Source organism: Colossoma macropomum, unplaced genomic scaffold (assembly GCF_904425465.1).
Source record: "Colossoma macropomum unplaced genomic scaffold, Colossoma_macropomum, whole genome shotgun sequence".
Classification (NCBI taxonomy): Eukaryota; Metazoa; Chordata; class Actinopteri; order Characiformes; family Serrasalmidae; genus Colossoma; species Colossoma macropomum.
This window is the reverse complement of record NW_023494805.1, coordinates 22864149-22876661: the sequence shown is the minus strand read 5'-3', so window position 1 is coordinate 22876661 and position 12513 is coordinate 22864149. Positions and strand designations below refer to the sequence as shown.

Sequence of the window (12513 nt, the reverse complement as noted above, 5' to 3'; positions counted from 1 at the left end):
TTTGACAGTGCATGTTCAACAAATATGAGACATGACTGTATTCTGCAGGTTTGCTTACCTTTGTGAACTGTGCCTATGTGAAGTGGGGGACTCGTGTACAGGACTTCTTTACCTATGCCAAAGTCATCGCTCTCATTGCTGTTATCATCACTGGCCTGGTCAAGATATTCCAGGGTAAGCACACAATCTATCCTCCTCTTATTATTTAGTACTTCTAAACAAAACTGCATGTACTGTACACACTAATGCTATTCTTTGTCTTTGTATTTATGTGTGCTTTAGGTTACACCCAGAACTTTGAGGGGATGTTTCATGGTTCGTCCCATGACCCTGGTGACGTGGCTCTGGCTCTGTATTCAGCTCTGTTCTCCTACTCTGGCTGGGACACCCTCAACTTTGTAACTGAGGAGATCAAAAACCCTGAGAGGTGAGAAACACTATACACTGTCTTCATACTGTTTATTTTAAAGTTTTATTTTAACTGTTTTTCAAAGTGAAATGAATTAGGAGAGACCAGTGTACAGACTGCTCTATATAGACTGCCTGTCTCTTCACTCAGCAATGATAAAAAGATCATTTAGAATAAGAAGTCTCTTCAGTGAAGTTTAAGATTGCTGGTTTAAATTAACTCCATTCAAACTCCTATTGTGTCTTTATTAGTGACAAAAATCCCAAATGACAAGAAAGAAAAAAAGACCTTTTTGTGCTCAAGAGTAGAGAAAAGAAAGTAAAGAGAAAAGACTGAGTAGATCATTGACATTGAAAGAGGATGCAGATGAGACACTTGTGTTTCCTAAGCATGAAAGGGTAAAGAAAGGGTTTGATTGGTCCTTTTATTTCTGAGGTTTGTATCTTGATGTGTTTAGCTGACTGAGCAGTCATGTGACAGGATCATACGTGCTTTATGGGGTGCTTAGGTCAGTTGTGTGATCAGAGGTCCCCCTTAACATGCCCTTTCACCATAAATTGTCCTTTGGGCATACTGAAGACCTAATTTTAAGGATGTAACAATGTACTTATTTTCATATTTTAACATATTTTTTTCTAATTTTCCATTCTGGGCTCAGGATTTGGTGTGATTTTCTATGTTTTGATGCTACAGAGCTGTAGTTATGTACTAGGCAGGACCTAGTTTCCCAAAAGCATCTTAGTGTTAAGATCATCTTACAAGGTAGAGAGAATGTTTGATGTGATGCTTCCTCTACCATTTAAGCAAGATCTTTGTTCTAACATACTTTTGGACAACACAGCCCTGATTGTTTTGACTTAGAAATAGAACTTTCAAACGGAGCTTTTTTTAATGCTGCACCAGCCTTCTAACAAAGTATTCCAAAAATTCTCAGCCTCTACAATTTAGTAGAGTGATCATACGTCCTTTTTTTCCAGAATGTGTCCTCTTTTTGGGACCTAAAAATGCATCTGGCCAGATTTTTTCATTGAGCGCATGAATCCCTCCTCCTTCCCTTCCCACTTTACTCTGATAGGATGCACCCAGATGCTTAGTTTTGATCATTGAGAGTGCTTTCAACAAAAACACTGAGAGACCCTCAGAAGAGACCAAGGGGTGTATCAGTGATACAATTTAAAAATTTGATTCACTGGTCAGATGTTTGACCTTTCAAAACTGTACTGAAATCGTTAGTCTTATCCAATTTCATGCTGGTTGCACTCTGCTAATGATCTCAGGTTCTCTCAAAATTTAACTAGAACCTGAGAATAGACCTAATTTGAGATTTGAGGTCTGTTTATGGTCTGAGGTCAGCCCTGAAAGGGTCATTTGTACCTGTTAAGTTGTACCTAAGGGACATTGGCATTGAAACCTTTCAAACACCCTCTGTTGCCCTCTGGTGGGCACATTTATGTAATACAGGAACCTGCCGCTGTCCATTGCCATCTCCATGCCCATTGTCACAGTGATCTATATCTTGACCAATGTGGCCTACTATACTATTCTGCCTATTCCTGCTATCCTGGACAGTGATGCTGTGGCTGTGGTGAGTGCCCCCTTTTGGTCCTGACCATGATCACAGATTCAAATTAAAGAATAATGCAGGTACAGTTCACAGTGACAAACTTTAAACTTACATTTTTCATGCGAAAAATAAAGTTCAGTATGTTGGTAGCTGACTGACCTATGTGAAATCTAACAGACTTTTGCAGACAGAGTTTTTGGTGTGTTTAACTGGACTATCCCGCTGGCTGTCGCCCTCTCCTGTTTTGGGGGACTAAATGCATCTATCTTGGCTGCTTCAAGGTGAGTGACTTTCAGTAGCACTTCTGAACAAATAACATGATTAATGATGGGTGTTAAACTCAGGCCCTGGAGGGTTGATGTCCAGCAAAATTTAATGATTTCCCTGTTCAAGAACCTCGTAATCCTGGTAATTAAAATGGCCCTTTTTACTTTGTCTATACGTGTGTCTGGTCATATTAAGCATGAATTATCATATCATGTTTTAATGGGTTGATCTTTCATCAGAATATGTCTTTTGCCTGTCTCTAAATGTAATGTATAATATCTTATATATGTATGTGTATATATACACATGCAGGAAATAAACTTTTCAATGGGCCAAGCCTTCATTAAAGTTGACAACTTTTACAAAAGAAGAATTGTACAATGTAGAATGTATATAAATTGACAAAACACAGGGAAATAAACATATTTTTGTTGGGTTTTGACATTTTCATTATTACAGAAATCATGCTGACCGCTCCAAAATTGTCATTTTTGCCTGTTGTGTCTTGCCTTATGTCATGAGTTGAATCATGTGCGTGTGAGCAAGGAAATCATTAAATTGTACTGGACACTGGTGCTTCAGGACCAGAGTTCAACATTTCTGATTTACAACATCATCATCCTGTGCTGTTGTGTCTGATGTGTCATGTGCATGTCGTTCTCCAGGCTGTTCTTCGTTGGCTCCAGAGAGGGCCACCTACCTGACTACCTGTGCATGATTCACGTTAGCCGCTTCACCCCCATCCCTGCCCTGCTCTTCAATGTCAGTCACCTCCCAAACATTACTGCTTGAGCGTGTGAGAGAGTGAATACATAGAAACAGAGAGTTGTAGAGATGGAGAATGAATGTTTGAATTAGTATGCATGTTTGTATTAGTATTCATGTATTCTCAGACATGATAAAGTTGTCAGTCTGTCTTCTGTCTTCCATTCTTCTGATTGCTAATTGTATACATCCCATATTGACTCTGATTCTGTAAAGACCCTTGTGAATGTTTACTCTTATAAAAGTGCCAAATAGGTTACTTTGAAGCAGTGGTTCCCAAGTCTGGTCCAGGAGTACCCCTGCCCTGCATATTTTCAAGTCAAGTTAGGTTTATTGTAAGGGTGGGCAATATGATGATATTTATCATTATTAAGATAAATTATGTCACATTATTTATTATTATTTTCTGAACATATCAGTACTTAAAGAATACTGACAGACTGCATGTTTCATCACAAAGACAGCATAATAATATAGGCCACTATTGTAAGTATGAATATGTTCCTAATGACTTGCCTGGTTAAATTAAACCAAAATAAAATTTGGTTAAAGAACCAAAATAAAAAAAATCCTGCTTTGGATTTGGTCCACTGTGTGCATATGACTGTATTTTGCCATATTGCCTACCCTTAGTTTATTATCATATGTATTCAGAGCACAGTGCATGTAAAAAAAATTACAATGAAATCCTAATACTGCATCAGCAGTTGTAGACTATTGTCATAAAGAATCTTTCACTGAATGGTTCTTTAAAGAGCCACGTGAAGGAGCTGTTTGAGTACACAGAACCTTTTTAAAGTCTTTTAAAGTAAAACCCAAACTGTATGTCCAAGGTAAGAACCATTTAGTAACCATTATTATTAATAATGCATGGTCATCTGAGTAACAGCTTTGTGCTGGCCTACAGGGTGCCATGGCTCTGGTGTATCTATGTGTGGAGGACATCTTTAAGCTGATCAACTACTATAGCTTCAGCTACTGGTTCTTTGTGGGTCTTTCCATTCTGGGTCAGCTGTACCTGCGCTGGAAACAGCCAGACAGACCACGCCCACTAAAGGTATACCCATAGTCTGACTTTTTAACCTTCTAGAGGATGATTATAGGGAATTTTCACTTTCATTCTGTCCAGTGCTTTAAAAACAGTTCTTTTAGTGATATCCTTCCATTATAATATTTAACGATTGTCAGAATCAGATGTTACATTTTTGTCTTTTTAATCATTTGTCATCCTTTTCTTCTCTTTCTCAGCTCACTATTGTCTTCCCGATTATCTTCTGCCTATGCACCATCTTTCTTGTGGTGGTCCCGCTCTATAGTGACACCATCAACTCCTTGATTGGTATTGGAATTGCCCTCTCTGGTGTACCTGTCTACTTCCTGTGCTGCTACACCCCAGCCTCACGCAGGCCGCTGTGGCTGCGCAAGTTCATTGGTGAGATTCACATATTATTGCCGTTTGTCACCAGCACTATTGTTTGTTAGTTGTTCTCATGACCTGTTCCTGATAATAATTAATCAATTTTTTTTCTTGATGCATATTTTCAGCATCATCAGGTGTGCTGATTCAGAAGGTTTGCTACTGTGTGCTGACAGAGATGGATACAGATGAAGGGAAAACAGAGTAACAGTGATGACAAGAAATGTCCACACAGTATGCAGAATTCTTCATGACTCAGTCATGATCACCAGTGGGGTAATTTGACTGATGTAACAAACTCTGTGGGTACTGATTTATACAGCTGCCTGAATGACTATCCTCAATAACATACACATACCTTTCAGGAGTAAAAAATTCACTGAAGTTCATTTCCTGTTGCACATATTTATGTATTTTCTCACTTGTTTTGGAGTATTCAGGATATTTTAATAGATTAGAAGTAAATGACATTTTAATGCAGGGGCACCCAGCAGCACTTCCTGGGCATTTGTTGCCTTGCAGCTCGACTCTAACCCCAAATTTAACACACTGCGCACTAATATTAAGATACTCATGAAAATGTGATTAGATTGGCCGTTTCAGATTCTGGAAGGAATTCTTCATGGCAGAAGATCTCCACAAGCAAGGCTAGACAACTGTGCTTTCATGTTAAAAAGTGGAGTATGTGAACCCTAAAAGGGGCAGAACTAATAAACATTAGCACTGATAACACTAGACTTAGATGGTAAAATTCACATGATGAAATTTGAGAGTTTAGTGTTCCTAGTTCTTTGTGATATTAAGCTATTAAATGTACAGAGGTATCTGTGATACTGCCAAAGATTGTAAGAGAACAAAAAAATAATTTACATTTGTTGTTCATTGTTGTCAACTGAAGGGCTAAAATAATTTTAAAAAGACAGAATTCCATGTATCTTAAGTAAAGTTTGATAAAAAGAGATTTCTAAGTAGTTTAAAGAAAGTTTAGACAGATTAAATTTCATCTTACAATATATGTGCATCAGTAATACATTATATAAATGTTAGTTAGGGTTATATTTTCCAAGTTTTGCATTTGCTATCTATGACCAACCAAAGTAATTACAGTATTGAAACATTTGGGTCAACTGTTCTAGTGGTTCTCTTATGTGAAATAAGGCAGTTACAGAAGAGTTGATTATGAGGGAATGTGTACACTGCCATTATGAGAAAAATAATGGGGTTGGAACTGAGGATGGGTTTAAGATGTGTATAACATTTAGTTATTTGTGTATAACATTTATTATATTTATGTCCTGTGGATGGCAAATAAAAGAAATCCTAATTATGTTTGTGAGTTACTTATTGATCAGTCAACCAAATCTGTCCTTTACTTTTATGAGAAAAAAAGCAAAACAGTAATCAGCAATAAGGTGATCAGTTTCCTCTTTAATGTTAGTACAATAATGCATTTAGCATGATACATGTATCCCACCCAGCATTCATTATCCTCCCACTCTTCCACTTCCTCAGTCTCTTCATAATTATATACAAATTAGACTACAAACTGTCTGCTAACCAGCTGTTAACCTATCGTCTCCTCCCAGGGCCTTTTCTTTCCACCCTTTGGCTGTTGTTCTTGCTTTGGACTGGCCAATTTTGCTGTTGACATGGGTGCTGTTGCTTGCTGCAGGGGATTGTGGGTAAAGGTCTGCCTCAGGGGGCCTAAAAGAGTTAGACAAGTGGTTGAGGGAAAGTTAAGAACATACAGTAACCATACTCTCTCAATAACTGACACAAACATGCACACACAGACTCACCTTTGGCTGCCATGTCAAGGTGTCCTTTAATCCTCCGCTCTCTCTCCTCCAGCTGCTGAGCCAACTGAGCATTTTTCCAACCTATAAGAAAAAAGTTGAAGAACAAATGACAACATGAAATAAAGATTTTAACCATATAAACCCAAAAAGCTGTATAGGGCCCAAAGAAAACCAAGGAACGCCATCTGTTTAAATGTGCCGCATTGATAACAGTAAAAACATTTGATCCATTTCAGTGTGTAGAACCGGACATTTCTGTGTGCTACCATGGTTTGTGTCACTGTATAAAACATGCATGAGGCTTCCTTTTTTGTTGGACGCACCATGTTTTTTTCCCCCCCAAGTGAGCGTGCAAGCTGAACAAAACTCAAACCGGCAAGCACTTATTACTGATTTGTTCAACAGAGTAATGATAAAGAGTGATTGATGTGCAATTTATATTCCTATTCATGCGTTTCCTTTTTCAAAATGTAGTTTGTGGCAATGTGAATGAAAAATCTCAGAATTTTCATCTTTGTTGGATATCAAATAAACGCAACAGCACTGAGACATCACTTATTAACAAAAAGAGTAGATAAAACATCAGAAATAGCTACTTTTGTGCGTCAGCTTTATATAGATATAAGCCTGTAATATCAGTAATAAGTCTGATGTTTGCTTAAAATCACTTTTTCAGTTTCTAATCATTATTGGAAATGTTTTGATAAAGCTTTTTGCAGATGAGGAAGTACCACATGGACCTAGCTTGTAACTCATTCACCAACTCACTCATGTTTGGCAGGCCCTTCTCCACAAGGGGCCACTATTAGCACTCAAGCAGCTATTGGTGCTTTGTAAGAGTGGTGCTTCGCATCAGTGATACTTTTTGTCTCTACCGTTTATTAGCCTAGTATCAATAAGTCACTGGTGTTACTGTCCATAATTATGATTAAATGCAATGCATCCCAATTGTTTTGGTAGACATGGAAATACTGATAACTGGCTACAGCCAAGAATGTTCATACTGGTATGCGCTTATATTCACAGTGATTCCTATTTACAATGTAACAAAAGTCACTATGAGTGGGCAGAACAAATGTGTGACATTTAAGTAACACAGAAGAAAAACAAAACGAGGAGGGACAGATGGAACACGCACAAATTCACAGAAAGTGGTGTATTTGTGGAGAGCACCAAGTACAGGGATCAGGTGATAGTATGTGGTGCTATCCTGATAGTATCTGGTGCTTACCTTTCAGAAGTTCTGTACAAAACGCATAGTAAAATAAAATAACAAAGAGAGAAACAGACAGAAATAGAGAGACAAAAGTGGTACACAAACACTCCACTGAGGCACTGAGCTATGCCATACCCTTCTTGATGCTCTCAATGAAGCCCTCATTGGGAGGCAGGGCAGAAGGAGGATGAGTGATGCGGTCTGGGATGCGAAATTTCCGCCTCACCGCAGGATGCCTCAGTAGGGCCACCTGGCCGAGAGAGAAGAGGTTCGAAGTCATCCAGTAGGTAAACACCGCCTAGGGAAGAACACACATAGACATAGTTACATTTACAGGAGTCAGATGAATGTAAGTAAGAAAAAAATGCAGAGCGAGAGAGAGAGAGAGACAGAGAGAGAGGGAGAGTGACTGACCGTAGGGAAGTTGATAGTCATGGGCAAGATGACAAATGGCATAATTCTGAAGACAGTCTTCATTGCTCTCAGATTAGGGTTGTCCACACCAGACTCCGCTCCCAACTGAAAATTGGAAAAATGTTTAAAAGAGCAGTGTTTTTCAATCCTGGTCCTGGAGGCCCACTGTCCTGCATATTTTAGCGCTTCTCCTGCTTTTACACACCACTTTAACTCAATAACAGGCTGTTAATGACGTGATTAGTGGAATCAGGTGTGCTGGGAGCAGGGAAAACACTAAAAAGTGCAGGGGAGGGGGCCTCCAGGACGAGGGTTCAGAAACACTTGGTTAGAGAAAGAGGCGTGGTGTATTAACGGGGTTAATAGGCAGTTTAGATAAAACAGCCACATAAATTTTCAAGGCATTACATGAAAAATATTTGATGAACCTCATTGTTTTCACCCAAAAAATATCCATTTTTGAACACATATTGTTATGGTGCAGCTAATTTGGATATCAAATTACAGTTTACAACCTTTCATTAACATTCAAATTGACTCTTTGACTCTTTGACTCTAACTGTGAAAGTGACACATGACAAAATGCAGTCAGCTTTACAAGATCATATTATTATATTCAAATAGTCAAAGGCTGAACTGCTGGCAGTACCTCTAGGATTGCAAACATTGTCCCAGTGACAGCCAGTGGGAGGATATAATATGGATCTGCTGCAGTTAGATCTGTGAACCACCATAATCCTCCAGTTTGCAGACTGGGCACTGGGAGATAGGCCATCTTACGCAAGGCAATGAAAAATGAGATAAAAACTGGTGCCTGAAAAGAAAAAGACCACATACTCAGTGAGATAAAAGTATCAGCAGAACTTAAGTTTGTTGTGGCACTCATAGTAATCTAGCTCAAGTATAGCAATATTATTGTTAGGTATTATAGTAGTAGTAAAATAGTACAGTAATTATATCAGCTGAGCTGATTCAAGGATTCCATACTGACCTGCACCAAAGGCACCAGGAACCCTCGGAGAGGGTTCACATCATGCTTCTTTTGGAACAACATCATGTCAGAATACGCCTTTGAGACTGAAAAACAGAAATGCACAGTTAAAATCTCAGGTTTAAAAATCATAGTAATTGAACATATTAAATAATGAAGCTAGTAGTTAATAATCTAGTACCTAAATAAAAAAACGGCAGACATAATTGAAGCTCCTATTACATGTGTACTAAGCCAAGACTGTCAATGAGATAAAAGTCAGAATTGAATGCAAAAAATGCTTTCTGTAAATTCCAGTAAATCCTAGCCAGAATATATGAAGAGAATTTAGAAGAAGGTGAGGAACAATAGCTGTGAAGGGAGATACTGACACTCAAACTTGTTGCCACTCTGCTTGGCCTCATTCATGCGATTTGTGAGCTTGGTCATCTCTGGGAGGACATTGTTTAGCTTGGCTGCCTCCCTCTGGCCCTTTACAATGACCGGAAACACTGCACAACGAGCTATGATGGTGCCTGAGTATGAAACATTACAAGATTAAAATCGATTAGCAAAGGAACCTTCCATTCATATAATTCACTTAAACCATAGAGAGGAGTTTTAATACATGCTAAGTTATACTGCGTGCTGCTTCCTACTCTCCTACCTACCTGCAACAATGGCACCCCACCATGGCAGCCCGATGCCAACATGCATGAACTCCAGTAAGTTCTGAATCAGGCCCACAGGTGTAAAGCTGCCAAGACCCAATTCTGCTAGGCTGGGCTCTGCTCCTGCCCCCTGCAGGATATCCAATGCCATGAGAGGGGCCTCAGTTACTTGTTCTGTGATTGGCTGTGTGACTATTGGTGTGGGGTCCGTGACAGGTACAGATACTGGAGCAGACGGTGAGACATCTGCTGCTGGGCTAACAGCAGGAACTGTTTCACCAGCCGTCTGAAGGGAAATGCAGAAGAAGAAGTGTGAGAGAATAACAGTGTTTCAAAGGCACACTGAGAGACAGCAGGATCAATCAAAGGAATATAATGTCAGTGTATATATACAGTCATCGAGGGCATATAAACATTAAAAAAGTCACTGTAGGAAAGCATACAAAAACACTTCATATTTCAAAGAGCCTACAGTTACTTGCCAACACACCTGTGAGCTGTTATGGCGGACTGCCACAGCACTGACCAGTAGTAACCGTCCATGACTGTGACACCCACCCAGAGCCTGGATTAAAGGACCCCTGCTTCTTCTGACTGTGTGAAGATGTGATCTCTGTTCAAAATACTGCCAGGGGGGATGGGAGGATGAAAGTGAAGAGAGCATTATTGTGGTCCATTAAATCATGCAAGAACATAAATTATTCAAGTTGGGTGCGCAAACACACACGCAAACTAAGACACACAGAGAAATACAAAGATGTTTGATAAATACAGTGGTGTCTCACTTTGATTGTACAATACATAAACAAAAAGAAGTGCTTGAAATTCTGCTAGTTTTTTTTTTTTTTCTGTAAGTGTTTCTACAGGGATATTCACTCGAAAGAGGCCCCGAATATTCTGCAATAACTCTCTCTAGGATGAAGCAATCTGAACGAAACAACGTGCAGCGTGCTCCTCAGTATATGGAGCTTCAAACAAGCTGGGATGCCCCTGCATTGGAGCGATGAGGTAGGCACTGGACAGCCGTCGTGACGTTTAACCTCCGTTTGTAACTTCCGGGCTAACATAGAAGGTGCTTTTTCTCTGTACTCTTTTTCTGAGATAAGGAAAATACATTGTTTTCAAAGGAGGGAGGGTCTGCCCTCATTGTGGGGTTGCTTGTTTAATTTTTATTGTATTAACAAGAGTATTTGCTTCCATCTGTTGAGTGTATTGTTCGATCCATGTGTGTACTGAATAGAGAGGCTTGTATTGAATGATACAATATACACTGTATTGTTATACTCCTACAAACACTGACAAAATTCTATTCCCCTCGACAAAATCCCTATTTAATACAGTCATGTTAGAGATAATACATTTTGTCATATCACAATACATCCGTAAGTTTCTTTTTACAAATGCACAATATATTCACAATATTTATTTTTTCTGACATCTAGTTAGTTAGAACAAAAAATAGAGACACATTTTGATTATATTCTCAAAAACTATGAATCCAATTATTTGTATTCAAAATTTCACACATATGCTGCACTAAATCCAATAAAACATGCAATTAGGAAGCGTTTTTTAAGCACTGACGATATCCACAATACGTTCAGAAAAGCATATTGTGACATGCTGTCATGTAATTTATCACAACAATGATAAATATTGTCACTCTATGGCATATGCATTCCTATGCATTCCAAACTGACACATCTCAGACTTGGCAATCCAAAAATGAGATGAATTATCACAACATGCTTAAATTCTAGCCGCCTTATTCCTGTTGAAATCCAATTTTTTCCCACCAGAATGAGAAGTGTTTCTGACCTAGCTCACTGATCAGATATAATCTAATTCTTGATCAGTCTGAATTCCTCTCAAGTAATATAGTTACATTCTTTCTGGAGTTCACTCAGAGCTCAAGTTAAAGGGCTCGTACCATTCAGTCCCCACATCCATTCAGGCAATATATGTAAACTCAACTGCAAAAACAGCTGTTCTGAGTCACTGTTTTCGTGATGTCATTTTCCACCTCTTCGGCTTACAGCAGTTTAGTTCTGTCCATTCACGCCTACGTCATATGAAGTATTTCAACCTGGACTGCTTTGTAAAAGAGGTGCAGTACAGAACAGCCAATCAGAACAGAGGTCATTTACATCGGTCTTAAAGGCACAGCAACAAAAACAGCCTGTCCAATTCTAGATGATAAAGAGAGGTTGGAAAATGGTCGTATAAAAAAAGAATTATCAGTGGTTGTGGTGCATAAAGCTACACAAAGACCATATGTGGACGTCTGGCGAAAAACATAAATACATGAGAAAAAAGCAGAATAAAGGCCCTTAAGGATCTTAAGAACGAAAGTTCTGCAAGCATGTCAAACTGGGACCTTCCGGGCCAAAGTGCTGCTGATGTTCGCATTTACCCTCATCTAACGCTCTGAACTCGGATCATAAAGGCCTTGCTAATTAGCTGACGAGCTGAATCGGGTGTGTTCAATAAGGCATCATGTTGAAGTCTGCAGTGTTTTGGACCGCGAGGACTGGACCTTCACACATGTGCTTCAGAGTGACGGTAATAATCTCAATAATCTAGTCAGCTAAATGAGACATTCCGACTGGATGACTTTTGTCAGCATAACGTCTCAGAATAACCGGTTCTGAATGTGACATTAGCTAGCAGGAGTAAAACAGGCTCTCTTTCTCTCTGTCTGTGCGGCTCTGACCTCCCTCACTCCGCTAAGTTAGCTCAGCTAACTCAACACGCCCGGCAAGGTCCTTCACCCGGCAGAGCTCTAACTGACCCCAGCACACACAAACACACAAACACACAGCACACACAAGGAGAGTGACCAACCCCGCTCCGCGTCCACACTGGCAGCGCCGTAGAAAGGCTCTGTACATGTGTCTGTTTAAAGAAACAGGTCGTTAGACAGACAGGCACCCCTCTGCCTCTGAGCGCGGCCATTTTGAAACAGAGCTGAGGCTCGGACGGAGAGGCAGGAGGGACAAACTGCGTTCCGGGAGTTTCGCT

General features: G+C 39.6%; 2 protein-coding genes across 2 annotated transcripts in view; one reads left to right on the top strand and one right to left on the bottom strand.

The window, feature by feature from the left end:
- The window catches only part of slc7a7 (solute carrier family 7 member 7), a 13463-nt gene extending 7712 nt beyond the window's left edge, over positions 1–5751 (top strand). Inside the window, exons 3-10 of the mRNA XM_036597756.1 lie at positions 49–174; positions 283–427; positions 1871–1994; positions 2151–2254; positions 2906–3002; positions 3913–4062; positions 4254–4437; positions 4551–5751. Of these exons, the coding sequence (XP_036453649.1) occupies positions 49–174; positions 283–427; positions 1871–1994; positions 2151–2254; positions 2906–3002; positions 3913–4062; positions 4254–4437; positions 4551–4630 (1010 nt within the window). The 3' untranslated portion in view covers positions 4631–5751. The remainder of the gene's footprint in view (positions 1–48; positions 175–282; positions 428–1870; positions 1995–2150; positions 2255–2905; positions 3003–3912; positions 4063–4253; positions 4438–4550) is intronic.
- A 79-nt stretch (positions 5752–5830) lies between these two features.
- On the bottom strand, positions 5831–12489 carry oxa1l (OXA1L mitochondrial inner membrane protein). The gene is made up of 10 exons (XM_036597757.1): positions 12337–12489; positions 9983–10117; positions 9493–9778; positions 9214–9357; positions 8843–8928; positions 8501–8665; positions 7852–7956; positions 7573–7735; positions 6222–6302; positions 5831–6126 (listed from the first exon to the last, which is right to left on the bottom strand). The coding sequence occupies exons 1-10, from the start codon at positions 12445–12447 to the stop codon at positions 5987–5989; spliced, it is 1416 nt and encodes a 471-aa protein (XP_036453650.1). The 5' UTR covers positions 12448–12489; the 3' UTR covers positions 5831–5986.
- Between the last annotated feature and the right edge of the window lie 24 nt (positions 12490–12513).